Source organism: Ranitomeya imitator, chromosome 2 (assembly GCF_032444005.1).
Source record: "Ranitomeya imitator isolate aRanImi1 chromosome 2, aRanImi1.pri, whole genome shotgun sequence".
NCBI classification, from domain to species: domain Eukaryota; kingdom Metazoa; phylum Chordata; class Amphibia; order Anura; family Dendrobatidae; genus Ranitomeya; species Ranitomeya imitator.
In genome coordinates this window covers 652,292,101-652,312,942 of record NC_091283.1, presented here as the reverse complement: position 1 = coordinate 652,312,942, position 20,842 = coordinate 652,292,101, and the positions used below count along the sequence as shown (strand labels likewise).

The 20,842-nt window shown below is 46.0% G+C and overlaps 1 protein-coding gene across 2 annotated transcripts in view; it reads left to right on the top strand.

The window, feature by feature from the left end:
• The window catches only part of LOC138667092 (uncharacterized), a 58,688-nt gene continuing 37,846 nt past the window's right edge, over positions 1-20,842 (top strand). Inside the window, exons 1-5 of one of the 2 annotated variants that reach the window (XM_069755393.1) lie at positions 1-186; positions 2,079-2,214; positions 3,991-4,179; positions 4,256-4,379; positions 4,933-5,036. In XM_069755393.1, the coding sequence (XP_069611494.1) occupies positions 2,137-2,214; positions 3,991-4,179; positions 4,256-4,379; positions 4,933-5,036 (495 nt within the window). In that variant the 5' untranslated portion in view covers positions 1-186; positions 2,079-2,136. The remainder of the gene's footprint in view (positions 187-2,078; positions 2,215-3,990; positions 4,180-4,255; positions 4,380-4,932; positions 5,037-20,842) is intronic. The other variant, XM_069755394.1, reaches the window with a different exon arrangement.

The following is a 20,842-nucleotide window of genomic DNA, read 5'->3' as shown; positions in this document are numbered from 1 at the left end:
AGCGCACAACACCACAGTGTGGAGGCACGTGACGTGGAGAAGCCTCCTGGGGTCAGGCAGGAGAAGCAGCATGGAACGCACAACTATGAGCGCCTTGGAACGCAGCACCCGGAAGTGATTCTTATAGCGATTTCCTGCACGTTTGTCTGTGGCGGAGCTCAGGCTGGTTCGGCTCCTCACTCTCTGGTATGTATTTTCAGTTTTATAGCTGTCAGTAGGGGGCAGTATGGAGGCCAGTGCAGACGGTCATTAAAGAAATACACATTAAGTGGGGTATTAACTGGTTCATTGGATGAGATGCCCTCAGTTGGTCTGATGTTGCAGGCAGTTACAGTGCTATTGGACTGATGAGGAGCAATGTGGCCACATCCTCTGCCTTCTGCACTCCTGATTGGCCGGGAGACGTCCTTATTACCCCCTCTGTACTGCCCCCATCTGACGTGGTCCGCCACTACAGAGAGCCACGTCCTGGGATGCGCCACCAGCTTGGGGTCAAGGGCCACACACTTGTCAACCCCATGGGCCGCAGTATTACCACAGTGTTACCTTCCGAGACATTTCTTGCATATTGAAAGTATGTGCAATAAATATCTCAAAGGTGCCGGTTCCATGTTTCGTACTCCAGCCTATCAGGAAGGGGTAGAGGCAGCCTTCTCATGGGTGTGAGTCCAAAAAGACCATGCCTTCAGCTCTCCACATTGTAGTATACGCGTGATGCCGAAAGTCGAGGGCTCCAATTCTACTACTAAATCCAATGAATAAGCAGTGGCCAGGCCACATCTACACCTCATCTATCCCTCAGACTGCCCCAGAAATGACCACACAGCACACCTTCCATAGTGCCCATCCCTACGGAGCTATGCACTATGGGTCTTCTCCATGGGCTGCACAGAAGGGCATAGCAGGCCTCATATGGCCCCCAGGTTGTCCACACCTGCTTTATACAGACCTCAAATAGGACTACCATTTGAGATGGACCTGTTTGAGATTAATTGCTCTTCTATATAATCACGCTTACCCAATAGCTGGGCTTTTGTTGGAGGGCTGACTTTGATGTTGAGGAAGATGAAGCTCTTGGTCACTATAAGGCAGTGTTCCCCAACTCCGGTCCTCAAGAGCCACCAACAGGTCATGTTTTCAGTATTTCCTTATGATAATTGCATTACATGGAAAGACAATAATTCCATCACTTGTGCAATACTAGGGAAATCCTGAAAACATGACCTGTTGGTGGCTCTTGAGGACCGGAGTTGGGGGCCACTGCTATAAGGTATCCCAGAAAGATTTCAGTTTGCTTAACGTAAAAGAAAGCTAAAAGGGTATTCTCAGCTTGTGTATTCAGTAGCTCCTAGCTCTGCAGTGTCCTTATTACTTTCTAGGGGTGGGTGGGTGAACACTCCTCCTTGAGTGACAGTCCGGGTCATTAGCAAATCGGTAGCATTAGCAGAACATGTTCTGATGTTATAGTTCTACTCAAATACCTTCAGCTATCAGTGGTTTGTTCTGACGCTACACTGTTTTCACTATATTGACACATAGAAATAATATAGCATTTGGAAAAGCACACAGCTCAGGAAAGTGAAAGCCTCAATTAGTAGAATTGCTCAGAAAGCAGCCAGTGATGTGGGTTAATAATTTTGCAAGATTTATCACAGTAGCTTGTCGGAGCTCAGAGGGAGGGGCAAGCTAACTGCTGTATAGAGAGCTATGTGCTGGAGGGAGGTGGCTGGTATGTTAGGAGTTAACTCCTCTCCTGGAATATGTAACTTCTATGCACAATTGGTTGAGCTCCATGGAAACAAGCTGTACATTATGCAAGATAAAAGCTCTCATGCAGGAGAAGGCCAGTAGATAGAAAAAGCAAGTAAATGGCAAACTTGCTTATTTTCATGCTGTTTACCTAACTAAAGCAATTTAATTCCATGAGAATATAGTTTGAATGGATTCATAATTAAGATACATGTCTTATGCAGTGAAAATGTATTTGCATCAGCCAGATGCCCAAAATGACTTTTAAACTCTAAGATGTATTAATTCTAATAAAAAAGAAAGCGGTAACCACTCTTTTCTTCTTCCAGAGAGAGGTGCCTTCTGCCCCTACCATCAGGACTCTAGTCCACTCTTGGGGTCTTCAGGATGGATGTGGAGGGCAGTCAGCTGAACAACAGTGCATTAAAGCTTGCCTTAGAGATCATGTTCCTGCTGACGGGAGAGGTGAGGGATCCAATTCCTTTAAGTCCCTTTTCTTTCTTGACTTGTGCTTACACTTTTTTTTTTTTTTGCTTCAAATTCACCAAATTGGCAGATGCGAGTCATGAATTTTGTGCAAAGCACTTTTTTTCCTGTTTTTACTGGTTTTGAGACGTTTCAGTGGGAAAAATGTTGCAGAAAATGAGCCAATATGACTGGCATACATCACTCCAGGGGCGACTGGAATAGAGTTCGCCAAATTTTGTGATTTTTTTTTTTTTTTTTTTTTTTTTTTTAAGTTACATTTTATGAATCTGCAAAAAAAAGCTACACTGACGTAAAAATCAGAAACCTAGCTCAAAAAAGACAACCTGGGGAAAAAGGAGCAAATCGTTTTATGGATTTGCCGTAACTCAAAAAATAATTGAGATATATTTTTACAAAAATTGTAATAAATGCAATGATGGGTCTGACCCATAGACTTCTGAGCATTGTAATTTAGTGTCGCTAATCTGCAGCTTTTCATCCCAGAATCCACAGGAATGATGGTTTTAAAATCCAAAGCATGTTCATTATTCAGGGTAAATATTTTACATTCAGAAAAGTAACTCATTCAAGTACATTCACACCTGAATACTGACTTATCCTCTGTGTGCAAACAGATCCTTATGGTTGGTGTTAAAAACTGCCATCTGAATGCTCCTGATATGCTGCGATCAATGTACCAGCTGTGTATGTGTAGCCATAGCTCTAATGTGGCATTGTGGAGAATATAGAAAACCCACCTGCATACAAGTACACGGTTTAGGCTTCTTTCACACTTCAGTTGTTTGGCGTCAGTCTGCTCCGACATAGTGACGGATCCGTCACAATTGTTGAGAAAACGGTTCTAACGGATCCGTTTTTTTGACGGATCCGTTACTTGGGGGTTGTCAGGGAAAAGTATCTACTTTTTGGAGCATGCGAAAAGCGGATTGGGGCGACGGATCCGCCGAAATGACGGTCGCGACGGATCCATCGCCCATAGGCGGCCATTCTATAGAATGGCGGACGTGACGGATCCGTCGCGAACCGCCATTTCGGCGTTAGACCAAAAACGTTATAATGTCCGTCAATGTCTAGATGACATCCGCCAAATCTAGACGGATCCGTCATCTCCCTCTCCCCCTCCCTCTCATTCTCCCTCTCCCCCTCCCTCTCCTCCTTCCTCTCCCCCTCCCTCCCCGGATCTGGCGAAAAAACGGATCCGTCTCATCACTTTTTCACAATTTACGACTAATCCGTTTTTTTTTCAGAATTCGCCGTATTGTGCCTGATGACAAAAACCTGATGTGTGAAAGCAGCCTTACACGTTTGAGATGACATGGATCCATATGTACTGTGAATATGGATCCGTGTAATCCAAAACACAAGCTTAGGAGCCTTTATGATCATGCACATTTTTTTATTTCTATCATGATCCATTACAATTCTATTTGACGGACCTTCTCACATAACTCGCCTGAGGACTGGCTTGTTGCCTTTTTGTGCACAACTACCGTGAGCTGGTTCGTCTTTCTTCCTCTCCCTTATATTCACTCTTACTATCTCTTTTTGCTCTCCCACCTCCTCTTTGTTTGCATAGTCGCAGCATTATGGCCCCTATGCCCATTTCTGTTAGTACTCGGGGAATAACGTGCTAGGAACATAGAGCGAGCACAGGTTCTGGAGATGAGGATTAAAGATGGCTTTCACTTAAATAAAAGGCACAGATAAATGGCCTATATCAGTTTTATAGTAAGTAATGCTGTTTTCTTTTAGGTTTATATCATCATTAAAAAGCTTGGTGATGGTGCAACGTCGGGCAGCATTCCCCATGTGTCCGAAGGATGGAGCCTGGCCCAGAACACACTCATGGTGCCTTCACCTCAGTCAGAGAAGAGTGAGAAGAGCTGCGATGAGAAAATCCTAGAACTCACCAAAAAGATCATAGCGCTGCTGACCAGAGAGGTGAGTGATGCTGGGACCTTCTCTCTTTCCACCAGGGGAAGGGTCTGGATGGTGACTGTGTCGTTGTATTTGTCAGGTTCCTATGAGGAGTCAAGATGTCACTGTCTATTTCTCTATGGATGAATGGGAGTACTTAGAAGAACACAATGATTTCTACAGGGACACCATGATGGACAATCAGCAGACCTTCATATCAACAGGTAGCAGGAGATTTTCAGCAATGGTGAAGGGACTCTGTCAGCAGGTTTGTGTATGAAATCTGAGAGCAGCTTGGTGTAGGGGCAGAGACCTTGATTCCAGCAAAGTCACTTGCTGGCCTGCATGTTGTCATATTGATGCCATCAGTGTTTTATCTGCTGCAGATCTACCAGTTCTCTGAATGCTGATCTCTTTATAACCCTACCCCCACCACTGATTGGCAGATTTCTGTGTATACTTTGCCTTGACAGTAAGCTGCTAATCAGTGGTGGAGGTGGAGTCGGACTAGGGGGCATAAGACATCTAGTCATGTAGTGATAATTTCCTGCTGAAAAAAAAACCACTTATTGAAACAGCGACTCACAGACCAGCAAGTGACACATCACTGGAATCAGGGTCTCAGCCCCTACATCATGCTGCTCTCAGGTGACATAGCTAAAACCTTCTGACAGATTTCTTGTAAAGAAGAAAGCAGTTTTGAGGGGCACATATATATATTACACACACAATCATGTGATGGTCACATATAATTTGGTTACCCGTGTGTTGCTACAGGTGGTTCCATTTGGACAAATACAGAACCAGAGGCACGTCCCAGTCTTCCTCATTCTTACCAGGAAAATCACAATGGCGCACAAGATCAGCAGGTGGTTTTAATGGTAAGTATCAATAGCTCAGTCTTCATTGTATGGCATGTTCATATTTTTGGATGTCCTGAACTTGTAAGAAAAAAATTACAATTCATGTTTGTTGGCAAATTAGATTAACCCCTTCACGATTGATGACTTATATTTACGCCATTGGCCATGTTTCTGCCTTTGATGTGGGCTTACCCCCTGAGCCTGCATGTTTCCACGCACTTGATGGCTGAATTAACCCCTTAGTGACAGAGATAGTTTGGCACGTATTGACCAAGCTAATTGTTACAATTCTGACTACTGTCACTTTATGTGGTTGTAACTCTGGAACACTTTAATGGATCCCGATGATTCTGAGATTGTTTTATTTTTTTCGTGACATATTGTGCTTCATGTTAGTGGTAAAAATTTCTTTGATATGACTTGCGTTTATTTATGAAAAAAACAGAAAGATGGCAAAAATTTTGACCACAAAATTTGTTGTGCAATTTCATCTGAGTACGCCGATACCCCACATGTGGGGGAAAGCCACTGTTTAGGAGCATGGCAGAGCTCAGAAGGGAGAGAGCACCGTTTGACTTTTTGAACGCAAAATTGTCTGGAGTCAGTGGTGGAGCCATGTCACATTTGGAGACCCCCTGATGTACCTACACAGTGGAAACCCCCCAATTCTAACTCCAACCCTAACTACACCCCTAACTCTAATCCCAACCATAACCACAACCCTCCCCGTTAAAGACAACAGTGTTTTTACTTGCCAAACATGTCTCCCATTTTTTTTATATACTGTATTTTTTTGGATTATAAGACGCCCTTTTTCCCCCAAATTTGGGGGGAAAAATGGGGGTGCATCTTATACTGCGCATATAACTTACCGGCCGCGGTGCAGCAGGGTCCCTGGGTCACTGCTGGAGGAGGCAAGAATGGAGCATTGCTGCAGGCCGGTATGAGGGGGTGTTCGATGAGCGGTGTGCCGCTGCGGGTGTTCAGTGCTGGTGGGGGCTTTGCTGACATTTTGTGAAAGCCCAGAGCCCCCACAGTTATATGGTTTCCTATGCGGTGGACTCCGGGAAAACGGGTGTCGGGGGAGCGGCGCATGTGCAGATGAAGATCTCGGCCCAAAGATCAGCACAGAGATCTCATCTCCTGAGATCTTCATCTGCTCATGCGCCGCCCCCGGCAGCCGTTTTCACACATCTGGACACCCCCTCATCCCAGCCTGTGGCCTGCAGCAATGCTCCATTGTAGCCTCCTCCAGCAGCGACCCTGGGACCCCGCAGCACTGCGGCCGGTTAGGTTTATCCGCATTATAAATTGCACCCACTTTTTTCCACCCAAACTTGGGGGGGGAAAAAGTGCGTCTTATAATCCGAAAAATACGGTGTGCATATATGTGTGTGTGTATGTATGTATATGTGTGTGCGTGTGTATGTATATATATATATATATATATATATATATATATATATATATATATATATATATATATATATATATATATATATATATATATATATATATATTATACCGTATATATTGGGAGACATGTTTGGCAAGTACCCCTTTTGCATTCAGAATGACTCAATTTATAAGACTGTCCCATTATTTAACCTGTAGGGTGAATAATGTAAAGAAAAATAAATGAATTGTAAGAATATTAATTTTTTGTGTGCCAATTTGATGAAAAAGTGTTCAAAATGTCTTACATAAAATAAATGGTTTCACTGAAAACATCACCTCCTCCCTCAACACAGAAAGACCTCACATAGTTTTTGCATTGCCATATTATAAAAGCTGTAACTTTAATGCTGGCAAACAGAACTAACTGTTTTTGTAAAAAAAAAAAAAAAGTTTAGTGTGGGAAAAACAGCAAAACAAAAAACCTGTATACGATAAATGTAATATAACTGATCGTACAGACTCAAAGAAAAATGTTTTTCTATCTTACTGCACAGTGAATTGTGTAAAATAAAAACAACAATTAATGAATTGTTGTTTTTTGTTCACTTTGCCACCCAAATGAATGGCACCAATAAATACTTCAGCTCATCCTACAAAAAATAACAAGTATAATAGTTCTGAAATGCTGGAAAAGCAACATGGCTCCCAAAAGAACAATCCATACTCTCAAAGTGCCCTGTTGAGCCTCACATCGTGCCAAATCCATATCAACATGTATGGCAGTGCTGGGGATGGGAGAACACACTTCTCCGGGGCTAATGATTGAGCACTCCTCTGCTAGATAGCTCATTAGTACTGGTAATGGGAGAACACGCTTATCCGGGTCTAATGATTGAGCACTCTTCTGCTAGATAGCTCATTAGTACTGGGAATGGGAGAACACGCTTATCCGGGGCTAATGATTGAGCACTCCTCTGCTAGATAGCTCATTAGTACTGGGAATGGGAGAACACGCTTATCCGGGGCTAATGATTGAGCACTCCTCTGCTAGATAGCTCATTAGTACTGGGAATGGGAGAACACGCTTATCCGGGGCTAATGATTGAGCACTCCTCTGCTAGATAGCTCATTAGTACTGGGAATGGGAGAACACGCTTATCCGGGGCTAATGATTGAGCACTCCTCTGCTAGATAACTCATCAGTGCTGAGGACGGGAGAACACACTTATCCGGGGCTAATGATTGAGCACTCTTGCTAGATAACTCATCAGTGCTGGGGATGGGAGAACACACTTATCCGGGGCTAATGATTGAGCACTCCTCTGCTGGATAGCTCATCAGTGCTGGGGAATGGGAGAACACACTTATCCTGGGCTAATGATTGAGCACTCCTCTGCTGGATAGCTCATCAGTGCTGGGGAATGGGAGAACACACTTATTCGGGGGTAATGATTGAGCACTCCTCTGCTGGATAGCTCATCAGTCCTGGGGATGGGAGAACACACTTATCCTGGGCTAATGATTGAGCACTCCTCTGCTGGATAGCTTATCAGTGCTGGGGAATGGGAGAACACACTTATTCGGGGGAAATGATTGAGCACTCCTCTGCTAGATAGCTCATCAGTGCTGGGGAATGGGAGAACACACTTATTCGGGGGTAATGATTGAGCACTCCTCTGCTAGATAGTTCATCAGTGCTGGGGAATGGGAGAACACACTTATTCGGGGTAATGATTGAGCACTCCTCTGCTGGATAGCTCATCAGTCCTGGGGATGGGAGAACACACTTAGGCTAGGTTCACATTGCGTTAGTGCAGTCCGTTCAATGCATATGTTAAACTGACTGCTCTGACGCAAGTGCCGACTCTGCACAGCGCTAGCGCAGATGGAGCATCTGCTAGCTCCATCTGCGCTAGCGGTGACGGACCCGGAAATGCTGCAGCCCGCGTCTCGGGTCTGTCACTCAATGTCGGACGCATCGCTAGCGCACGCCCATTGTGTGCACTGGATGTCAGGAAGGGTAAAAAAAAAGTATGTTTGCCCATCTGATTTTAAAATAAACCCAGCTATCTCAGAGTTATAAAGCCATTTTAACATGGATTTTGAAAGAAGATACATCTGTTTAATCATGTGTAAGATCTACTGTCACAATAGCTCGCAATAAAAGCTGCATAAAGTGTCCAGTGGAGCTTAAAGGGAGTGTCTACCAATAAGCAGTTTGGTATTTAAATAGGTTCAAGCTGTTTTGCAGACTAATCTCTCAATAGAGTGTTATAGTGGGCCCAGCTTTAGGCTACGTTTCCGTATTGAATATTTGGTGAGTTTTTGATCTTGTGGCATTTCTGCACCTATTAGGTAAATTAGATTACTTGCGTTTATTTTTAATACTGCTGTTTTTTTTTCTCCTTTTGGGCATTATTGCTCTATAAATCCCATGCACTTTGCTGGAACGTTATAACCCTGTGTGTTTATCTCAGGAAAAAAACACAGCATCAAAAAAAATATCACAAAATCTCATCATGGGAATTTTATAGTGGCTGGGAGGTCTTCTTCTCTTATCTGTATAGACTTAGGGTATGTTCCCATGGTCAGTAAACGCTGTGGGTTGGACGCTGTGAACATCTGCAGCTTCAAACCCGCAGCAGCCAGATGTTATAGCATAGTAGATGGGATTTCAAGAAATCCCATCTCCACTATATGTTCAGAGACGCCCTCGGTTGCCCTGCGGAGACGGACATGCAGCGCGTCTTTCCAGACCGCAGCATGTCAATTTATGTTGCGGAGACGCTTAGTCTCCACAGCATAAATTAGGCTACCATTTCCGTCGTTTGGCCTCTGTCCAAATGCGTTGTTCTGTGCAAAAAACGCATCCTGTAAAGTTGCCCGCAGGATGTGTTTTTTTGCACATAGACTTGTACTACCGACGCATCCCGACATATGGACACATGTTCCATACGTCGTGCACTGGATGCGTCGGTGTTTGGCGGACCGTCGTGGTGAAAAAACGTTCAAGGGAACGTTTTTTCGTACATCGGATCCTGCAATTCCTACCGCGCATGCGCGGCCGGAACTCCTCCCCCTCCTCCCCGGGACTTTAGAATGGGCAGCGGATGCGTTGAAAAACTGCATCCGCTGCCCACGTTGTACCGAATTTTCACAACATCCGTCGGTACGTCGCGGCGACGCTTAGCAATGGCCCCGTACCGACGGAAGTGTGAAAGAAGCCTTACACACGCACTATCATTACATGCGGTAAAACCACATTATCTTTATAGTCACATGCGTATTAAGTGTGGGAACGCAGCTTACTATGCATGTGAACTAATTTAAATAATCTCTTACCTTCTATCAAAGCCGGAAGTTCACGTCGACTGCAGTTCCCGCGATGAGCTCAGCTGACCGTGAGAACTGCCGTGCACGTGACCGCCGGGGTTATCTTTGGTCACTTGCCAAGTTCTCATGGTCATCTGATTGTGAGAACTGCAGTGCAGGTGACCGCTGGAGACCAGGTTATCGCTGGTGGTCATCTACAAGCTCTGCTGTGTCTGGAAGTCAGGCTGGATGGTGGCATAGTGCAGAGCTGAACTCGTCGTGGGACATTATGGATTATCTTCTCGGCAGACAGGTATGGTATATTATTGCATTTTTTTACTTTACTTTTTTTTACAGGATATTGAGGTCGTCGGGGAATTAGGCTAGGTCGTAAGTATGGTTTAATTTAGAATATTAAAGGAGTCTGTCATTTACTCCGTCGCCTCATTGGGTGACACAGGACCATGGGTGTTATGCTGCTGTCCACTAGGAGGCGACACTATGCATAATCTGAAAAAGATTAACCGTGGCTCCTCCTCTGCAGTATACACCTGTGGTCGGCGTCAGCCTTCTCCAGTTTTTGCTTAGTGTCGCATAGGAGGCACACCTAAGATTTTTTACTCCGTTTTTTTCCGACGGATTACAGATGAAGAAAAGTTGGTCTCCTGTGAGACTCCCAGCATGGCTCCTTCCTTGCCCCCTATTATGGGGTGCCCGGTTGAAGTCGAGATGGCTATTCCCTATGTCGCTCCTTCCCCAGTCCCTCGGGTGCTGGTTCGAAGTCGAGAACCCCCCCCCCCCCCTTCCCCAATTCCTTTTGGTTTCTGGGTTGAGGTTGAGGCGAAGATGAAGCCCCCTGAAGTTCATAGCAGCACCCTCCATAGTCCCCCTTTGGGGGCATTAGGGTGAGAGCCTCAGGTAGGGCGTGTACAGGCAGCACTCTGCAGCTCCCAGCAATGGGCCAGCACACTGCGCCTGCATCCAGGGACCCCAACCCAGCTGCGGGCTCCTGTCGGGGCCTGGGGGACTGCAAGCAGGCTTGGCACAATAGAGACACAGGGCTCCCTGCGCCCCTGTATCTGCGGCGGCACCAGCTCTATACTGCCTCAGGGGGACCCCTTACAGGGCCCCCCTTTCCGCTTATAGCCCCACCGCTATCCTGCCTGTAAATCTGGGGGGGGTCCGGTTCACATCCGACCCCCTTCCTGGACTTCCGCGCCGGCCTGGAACCCTTCTGGGCTTCAAGCATCTAATTTAGGCCGCAGCTTTGGCCTAGCTGAAGCTGCCGCCTCCTCTCCGGCCCACCAACCGGATGACAAATATGACACTCTACAGCAGTGTTCCCCAAGTCCGGTCCTCAAGAGCCACCAACAGGTCATGTTTTTAGTATTTCCTTAGTATTGCACAGGTGATAATTGCATCACCTGCACAGGCAATAATTCCATCACCTGTGCAATACTAAGGAAATCCTGAAAACATGACCTGTTGGTGGCTCTTGAGGACCGAACTTGGGGAACACTGCTCTACAGTGTCACAGAGTGGGTGGATCGAGACAGGCCGGCCTCACACTAGCGAGTTTTACGGACGTAAGAGCGCAGAAATTACGTCCGTAAAACTCGCATAACATACGGCACAATTATTCTCTATGCCCCTGCTCCTATCTGCCGTATTTTACTGATCAGTATTATACGGCTTTCTACGGCCGTAGAAAATCGCAGCATGCTGCGTTTGTCACCGTATTGCGCAAATAAAACGTCAATGAAAGTCTATGAAAGCCCCAAAAATACGGATCACACACGGACCAGCAGTGTGACTTGCGAGGAATACGCAGCGGTGTTAGAGAGAAAAGCCGGTAATTCATTGCGGTGTACAGTAAAATCACACTGACAGCTTACAGTAGAGTAGGTAGAATAAATGTGTACACATAGAATAGGTATATATATATATATATATTATTGTATAGCTGTATGTCGGTTTTGCAAGCCTGCGAGAAAAACACGCAGTACGGATGCCATACGGATTACATACGGAGGATGCCATGCGCAAAAAACACTGACACACCCTGCCTACGGAGGAGCTACGGACCACTATTTTGGGGACTTTTCAGCCGTAAAAAACGGACCGTATTTTCATACGCTGAGTGTGAAGCCGGCCAAAGGGCGCATTTTTAAACAGCTTTGCCACCTTTTTCCTCAGCTCTCCGCCCTCTTCTCCTCGGCTGCCATTTCTACTGCAGCAAGGATTAACCTTGCATCTCCTGGTCAGCAGGACCAGGCCAGCCAGTCTCCGGGTGGCACAGGACTGTGGTTCTTCGGCGCTGGACCTAGGAGCAAACTGGTGGGGTAAGATCACAGCTGGGTTGTTTTACTCGGCTGTGAATCCATATTCCCTATAAGGCTCCCCTATAGGTTTCTCTGCGTAGCTACCCCTGTAAGGTGCTCTGCATAACCAGCCCTTTTGCACTCATGCCTGGCTCAAGGTCCAAGAGAACCAGGCAGGACTGCTATTATGCATTCTGCACAGCCTGCGGGACCGCTCTCCCCAATGGCAGCACGTACCCGCACTGCCAGGACTGCACTCCGACTGTGACAGAGCTCCAAGAGGCCCCTGCCAATGCTTCAGTGTCTAATGCCACGCGGGAATGTGTCACTCAGATGTCGCAATCTATGACACAGTCTATAGATAACCTAACCTCCACATTGCTTCAGGCTCTGCAGAGTCATGCCTCGGCTATGACGGCTACCCAGCAAAGGGAGAGCTTGATTCAGGGACAGGACGACCCTGGCACATCCACGTCTAGGTCAGGATGCAAGCAGACCCACAGGTCACGTTCCTCTGCGTCATCCCATAGCACACGGTCATCCCCTTCTAGGGAGAGACACCGTAGTTCTAGGTCATCTAGACCGTCCCCTTCCAGGGGCAGACAATGCAGATCTCCGCAATCCCTGACCAGAGAAGGCCTCCGCCCCAGCTCACCCAGCAGGGAACGCCTCAGTGATACCGTTTTTTACGTACCGGTAATAGGATTTTACAGAGTCCACGACAGCACCCACAACGAGAGAGGGGATCCGTCCACCTTCCGGACAGGAACCTACAGGTTAAAAAGGGGCGGTCCCCCTCGCCCTCCAGTTTGTGTTCCAGAGTACAAGGGATACCGCCAATGAATCAGTACATGACAATATTATCTTAAACACTATTAAATACCACCACCTCTATAGAGTGATCACTAAAGGCACACCTTCCAACAGAGTGCAAGAATAAGTAACTAAATATGGGGGGGAATGTATGGGTGCTGTCGTGCACTCTGTAAAATCCTATTACCAGTACGTAAAAACCGGTTTTCCTATCGCCACGACAGCACCCACAACGAGAGACTTTCAAAGATTATCTATTTGGGAGGGACCACAGCACGAAGTACTGAACGGCCAAACTGTAAGCTGGAATTGGCAGATAGATCAAGGCGATAGTGCTTATAAAAGGTGGAAGGTGATGACCAAGTTGCCGCCTTACATATCATTTCAATGGGGACATCTGCCTTCTCCTCCCAAGATGATGCCATAGCCCGAGTGGAGTGCGCCCTGATGCCTTCTGGTGGTGTTACTCCCCTGGCAGAGTAAGCAAGACATATCGCTTCTCTAATCCATCTAGCGATAGAATTCTTCGTGACACCTGAACTCTTTTTCCGATTCTGGAAAGAAACAAACAGAGCCCTACTCTGTCTCCAGCTTTGTGTCCTATTCAAGTATTCTAATATCGCCCTCTTTACATCTAGAGTATGATATTTTTTCTCCTCTTCTGAACCTGGATTTTCATAAAAAGATGGTAAATAAATCTCCTGACTTCTATGAAATTTAGTTGCTACTTTTGGCAAGTATGCAGGATCAGGTTTTAAGACAATCTTATCCTGGAGAATTATTAGATAGGGAGGATCTACTGACAACGCATGTATATCACTGACCCTCCTGGCAGATGTTAATGCTAAAAGTAGAGCTGTTTTTAAGGTTAAATTTTTTATCGAAATAGAATCTAATGGCTCGAAAGGAGGTTCAGTCAACGCCTCAAGCACCAAATTTAGATCCCAAGGGGGTATTCTTACAATATGGATTGGGTTAGAACGCTGACATGCCTTAATAAACCTAGCAACCCATCTATTACCAGCTATATCACTGTTATACAGAGCCCCTAAGGCTGAAACATGAACTCTTAGAGTGTTGACTGCTAAACCCAATTCCCAGCCTTTCTGAAGGAATTCTAAAATAGCCGAAATCGGAGCTTTATCTCCTAATGGTTGCTGATAAAACATAAGGAATTTTTTCCAAATTTTTGTGTAGATTTTCGTAGTGACCTCCTTTCTGCTTTTCAATAAGGTAGCTATTAAAGCATTAGAGAACCCCCTCTCCCTCAGAAGCTCCCTCTCAAGTTCCAAGCCGTTAAGTGAAGAGTCTCCAAATCTGGATGACGAAATGGACCTTGAGAAAGGAGTTCCGGAACCACTGGCAACACCCAGGGATCGGTCACAGACATTGTCCTGAGGAGAGAGAACCAAGGCCTCCTGGGCCAGAAGGGGGCGATTAAGATCACTCTGGCTCTTTCCGCCCTGATCTTTCTGAGAACTATCGGAATCAGAGACATTGGGGAAAGGCATATGCCAGCTGGAAGTCCCAATGGACACGAAGGGAATCCACTATGAACGGTCGGTCTGCTATGTGTAAAGATGCAAACTTCCTGACCTTCCTGTTCTCCCTCGTAGCAAACAGATCTATTACCGGCAAACCCCAAAGACTGACTATCTGATCGAATATTTGTTTGTTTAGAGACCATCTGTCATTCCCTGACGAAGGGAATGGCGACTGAGATAGTCCGCCTCTATATTGAGTTCCCCTTTTATATGAACTGCCGACAGGGAATGCAAGTGATTCTCGGCTAGGGACAATATCTGTGCTGTAGTGGTCATTAGGGATCGTGACCTTGTCCCCCCCTGATGATTGATGTAGGCCACCACAGTCATATTGTCGGTTTGTATCTGTACATGCGAATTTTTCAGGGATGGTAGTAAGTGAAGAAGAGCTTGATTGACCGCAGCAAGCTCTCTTAGATTTGAGGAATTCTGGGATTCTTGAATCGACCATCGCCCTTGGGTTAGAATGTCTCCCATATGGGCTCCCCAACCGAACGGACTGGCATCTGTTGTAACTACGTTGTCCGGAGTGATGGTCCAGAGAACTCCCTTTGCTAAATGTGCTAGATTGAGCCACCATCTCAGATCGTGAAGAGTGGCGGGTGATAAACTGAACTTTCTGCTTAGAGAACCCCGAAGATCTTTCTCTGCTTGAAGAACTTCGTACTGAAGCATTCGAGTATGAGCCTGAGCCCATCTCACCGCCGGTATACACGCAGTCAATGATCCCAGTAGAGACATTGCGTCTCTTAAACTTAAGTTTGGAACTTTCCTTACGGCCGTAATCCTTCGAATGATCTTCTGCTTCTTCTCTTCTGGTAGAAAGGATGACTGATTTTCTGAGTCTAGAAGAACTCCTAGGAACATCTGATATCTTGTAGGTTCTAGTTTTGATTTTTCCCAGTTGATTATCCATCCGAGTTCCTGTAGGGATGATATTATGGCATTTACCCTAGCCGTACACTGAGCAATTGAATTCCCGACTATTAAAAAATCATCTAGATAGGGCACTACAAGGGTTTCCCTTTCCCTGATATGGGCCATTACTTCCGAAACAACCTTTGTAAAAGCTCTAGGTGCCATAGACAGGCCAAAGGGCATTGCCAGAAATTGGAAATATTTAATCTGATGGTTTACCCATACTGCCATCCTGAGGAATTGCTGGTGATTTCTGTGAACTGGAAGATGGTAGTGTCACGATTCCCCTGACCGCTGTCACCAATGGGTCAGGATTCACACCGTGACCGTCACCCCTACGTCACGGATTGAGGTGACTTTAGGCCAACAGACGGCTATCACATGTGCAGGGGGGCTTATCTTAGTTATCCCTCCACTCCACGATGTGATGAAAAAAATCACACACAAGGCTATTGACCTCTTAGTTTACAGCAGGGGCTTATTCTAGGTATCCCACTGCTTTCAATATACCACAAACTGCAGGGATTTATGTATATCCCGCTTACAGTTCCACTTAACACTTGCAGCTCTCTGGCGCCCCCTTACTCTCAGGTCAGATTAGGTACTGCACCCTGGGTAATTAGTCGCCAGAAAGGCTGCCTGCTATGTACTGGCTATTGGGCACGCTGCAGCGACGCGATAACTACTCCCACTCAGGCAGGAACAATAATTATTAACGCCGCAGCCGCTACAACATAACCCAAAAGTCTGCACACTTCTCGCTGCCACCAGCTTCGATTAAACGGGTCCGAAGCCAGCCCCACACAACAGTAACAGTAGCGTATTTCTCTTCAGAAGACTTAGGGTATGGTTTAGAACAGGAGAACGAACTAATATATAATATTATATCCCATACAAAAAATTAGGCAGTGCTTTATCAAAAATATTTTATCAAGATGTTACACATGAGACAATTGCAAATATGTACAAGGGTAATTATGAAATAAACAGGGTTTAAATGAGAAAAGTAACACTCACATGTTCAACGCATTGCAGGCAACCAGGCTAGTGGAGTTTTTCCCATACGTCCCAGCTCATTTGGACGTGAGCAGGGCTCTTCCAGGAGAAGACAAGAAATCAAGCAGAAAGAAATCAAGCAGAGAAACTCAGCTGGAGATGTGTGCAGCCAGTTATAACTTCAAGGCTGTGACATCACAGAAAGGCTGGCTTATCCAGACCCTCCTCTCTCTACATTCTGCCTAAACTTTAAACTATTCTCTCTAATTTCTATAACTTCACTACAAAACATGTCAGAGTCCTAAAAAACTCATCATTCATCTCAGATTAACGTGGGCATTCTAATGAGATCAAATATGTCCTATCTGGGATACATATTTACAGATAAATCCCTACTTCTTTACCAGATGGAGTTAGAAGCCCGAGTTTCAAGGGATGGGTAGATACACCGAGTGGGAATCAGAATATATATTTTCGTATTTCTAGCTTAAATCGTTTGCCTAATATCTAACAAAAACTAAACAAAGAATCTTTCATGAATTTTTGGAGCCACTTTTCAGTTCTAGCTAGTGGAAGATTCTAACCTGGTCGTAAATACCGTTCGGCCATAAAACTCCCCACACTCTCTGAGAAGGAAAGCCAGGAATTGGCAGCTACAAACTGTTACTCCAAGAAGGGGGGCTTAGCCCACGCAGGCTAGCAAGAGAACTACTTATGATATTTCATACCATATCGTGACAGGTAGTACGCATCTTTTAGATCCAAGACCGACATGTAGCACCTAGGAAACAAAAGCTTAGTTGTTGATTTAACCCCTTCCCGACCCATGACGCCACGTAGGCGTCATGAAAGTCGGTGCCAATCCGACCCATGACGCCTATGTGGCGTCATGGAAAGATCGCGTCCCTGCAGATCGGGTGAAAAGGTTAACTCCCATTTCACCCGATCTGCAGGGACAGGGGGAGTGGTAGTTTAGCCCAGGGGGGGTGGCTTCACCCCCCCGTGGCTACGATCGCTCTGATTGGCTGTTGAAAGTGAAACTGCCAATCAGAGCGATTTGTAATATTTCACCTATTATAACTGGTGAAATATTACAATCCAGCCATGGCCGATGCTGCAATATCATCGGCCATGGCTGGAAACACTAATGTGCCCCCACCCCACCGATCGCCCCCCCAGCCCTCCGATCTGTCCGGTACACTGTTCCGGCTCCCCTCCGTCCTGTGCTCCGCTCCCCCCGTGCTCTTGTCCGCTACCCCCGTGCTCCAATCACCCCCCCTGCACTCCGATCCACCCCCCACCCCGTGCTCCTTTCCACTCCCCCCCCCCCCGTGCTCCGTTCCACCCCCCCGTGCTCCGTTCTACCCCCCCCGTGCTCCGTTCCACCCCTCCCACGCTCCAATCCACCCCCCCATGCTCCGATCCCCCCCCCCGTGCTCCCCCCCACCCCATCATACTTACCGATCCTGCCGGGGTCCGTCCGTCTTCTCCCTGGGCGCCGCCATCTTCCAAAATGGCGGGCGCATGCGCAGTGCGCCCGCCGAATCTGCCGGCCGGCAGATTCGTTCCAAAGTGCATTTTGATCACTGAGATATAATCTGTCACAGTGATCAAAATAAAAAAAATAATAAATTATCCCCCCCCCCCCCCCTTTGTCACCACCATAGGTAGGGACAATAAAAAAATAAAGATTTTTTTTTTTTTTCCACTAATGTTAGAATAGGGTTAGGGCTAGGGTTAGGGTTTCGGTATGTGCACACGTATTCTGGTCCTCTGCGGATTTTTCCGCTGCGGATTTGATAAATCCGCAGTGCTAAACCGCTGCGGATTTATGGCGGATTTACCGCGTTTTTTCTGCGCATTTCACTGCGGTTTTACAACTGCGATTTTCTATTTGAGCAGTTGTAAAACCGCTGCGGAATCCGCACAAAGAAGTGACATGCTGCAGAATGTAAACCGCTGCGTTTTCTGTGCAGTTTTTCCGCAGCATGTGTACAGCGATTTTTGTTTCCCATAGGTTTACATTGAACTGTAAACTCATGGGAAACTGCGTTTTCCGCAGCGTGTGCACATACCTTTAGAATTAGGCTATGTGCACAGTGTGCGGATTGGCCGCTGCGGATTCGCAGCAGTGTTCCATCAGGTTTACAGTACCATGTAAACCTATGGAAAACCAAATCCGCTGTGCCCATGGTGCGGAAAATACCGCGTGGAAACGCTGCGTTGTATTTTCCGCAGCATGTCAATTCTTTGTGCGGATTCCGCAGCGTTTTACACCTGTTCCTCAATAGGAATCCGCACAAAAAACACTGGAAATCCGCGGAAAATCCGCAGGTAAAACACAGTGCCTTTTACCCGCGGATTTTTCAAAAATGATGCTGAAAAATCTCACACGAATCCGCAACGTGGGCACATAGCCTTAGGGTTAGGGTTGGAATTAGGATTGTGGTTAGGGTTAGGGGTGTGTTGGGGTTAGGGTTGTGATTAGGGTTATGGCTACAGTTGGGATTAGGGTTAGGGGTGTGTTGGGGTTAGTGTTGGAGGTAGAATTGAGGGGTTACCACTGTTTAGGCACATCAGGGGTCTCCAAACGCAACATGGCGCCACCATTGATTCCAGCCAATCTCGTATTCAAAAAGTCAAATGGTGCTCCCTCAATTTCGAGCCCCGACGTGTGCCCAAACAGTGGTTTACCCCCACATATGGGGTACCAGCATACTCAGGATAAACTGCGCAACAATTACTGGGGTCCAATTTCTCCTGTTACCCTTGTGAAAATAAAAAAATGCTTGCTAAAACATCATTTTTGAGGAAAGAAAAATGATTTTTTATTTTCACGGCTCTGCGTTGTAAACGTCTGTGAAGCACTTGGGGGTTCAAAGTGCTCACCACACATCTAGATAGGTTCCTTTCGGGGTCTAGTTTCCAAAATGGGGTCACTTGTGGGGGGTTTCTACTGTTTAGCCACATCAGGGGCTCTGCAAACGCAACGTGACGCCCGCAGAGCATTCCATCAAAGTCTGCATTTCAAAACGTCACTACTTCAATTCCGAGCCCCGGCATGTGCCCAAACAGTAGTTTACCCCCACATATGGGGTATCACCGTACTCAGGAGAAACTGGACAACAAATATTGGGGTCAAATTTCTCCTGTTACCCTTGGGAAAATTCAAAAATTCTGGGCTAAATAATTATTTTTGAGGAAAGAAAACGTATTTATTATTTTTACGGCTCTGCATTATAAACTTCTGTGAAGCACTTGGGGGTTCAAAGTGCTTACCACATATCTAGATAAGTTACTTTCGGGGTCTAGTTTCCAAAATGGGGTCACTTGTGGGGGGTTTCTACTGTTTAGCCACATCAGGGGCTCTGCAAACGCAACGTGACGCCCACAGAGCATTCCATCAAAGTCTGCATTTCAAAACGTCACTACTTCACTTCCGAGCCCCGGCATGTGCCCAAACAGTGGTTTACCCCCACATATGGAGTATCAGCGTACTCAGGAGAAACTGGACAACAACTTTTGGGGTCAAATTTCTCCTGTTACCCTTGGGAAAATAAAAAATTGCAGGCTAAAAGATCATTTTTGAGAAAATAATTTTTTATTTTTATTTTCATGGCTCTGCGTTATAAACTTCTGTGAAGCACTTGGGGGTTCAAAGTCCTCACCACACATCTAGATTAGTTCCTTTGGGGGTCTAGTTTCCAAAATGGGGTCACTTGTGGGGGAGCTCCAATGTTTAGGCACACAGGGGCTCTCCAAACGCGACATGGTGTCCGCTAACAATTGGAGCTAATTTTCCATTCAAAAAGTCAAATGGCACGCCTTCCCTGCCGAGCCCTGCCGTGTGCCCAAACAGTGGTTTACCCCCACATATGAGGTATCGGCGTACTCGGGAGAAATTGCCCAACAAATTTTATGATCCACTTTATCCTATTGCCCATGTAAAAATGAAAAAATTGAGGCGAAAATAATTTTTTTGTGAAAAAAAAGTACTTTTTCATTTTTACAGATCAATTTGTGAAGCACCTGAGGGTTTAAAGTGCTCACTAGGCATCTAGATAAGTTCCTTGGGGGGTCTAGTTTCCAAAATGGGGTCACTTGTGGGGGAGCGCCAATGTTTAGGCACACAGGGGCTCTCCAAACGCGACATGGTGTCCGCTAACGATGGAGATAATTTTTCATTCAAAAAGTCAAATGGCGCTCCTTCCCTTCCGAGCCCTGCCGTGTGCCCAAACAGTGGTTTACCCCCACATGTGAGGTATTGGTGTACTCAGGAGAAATTGCCCAACAAATTTTAGGATCCATTTTATCCTGTTGCCCATGTGAAAATGAAAAAATTGAGGCTAAAAGAATTTTTTTGTGAAAAAAAAAAAAAAAACTTTTTCATTTTTACGGATCAATTTGTGAAGCACCTGGGGTTCAAAGTGCTCACTATGCATCTAGATAAGTTCCTTGGGGTGTCTAGTTTCCAAAATGGGGTCACTTGTGGGGGAGCTCCAATTTTTAGGCACACGGGGGC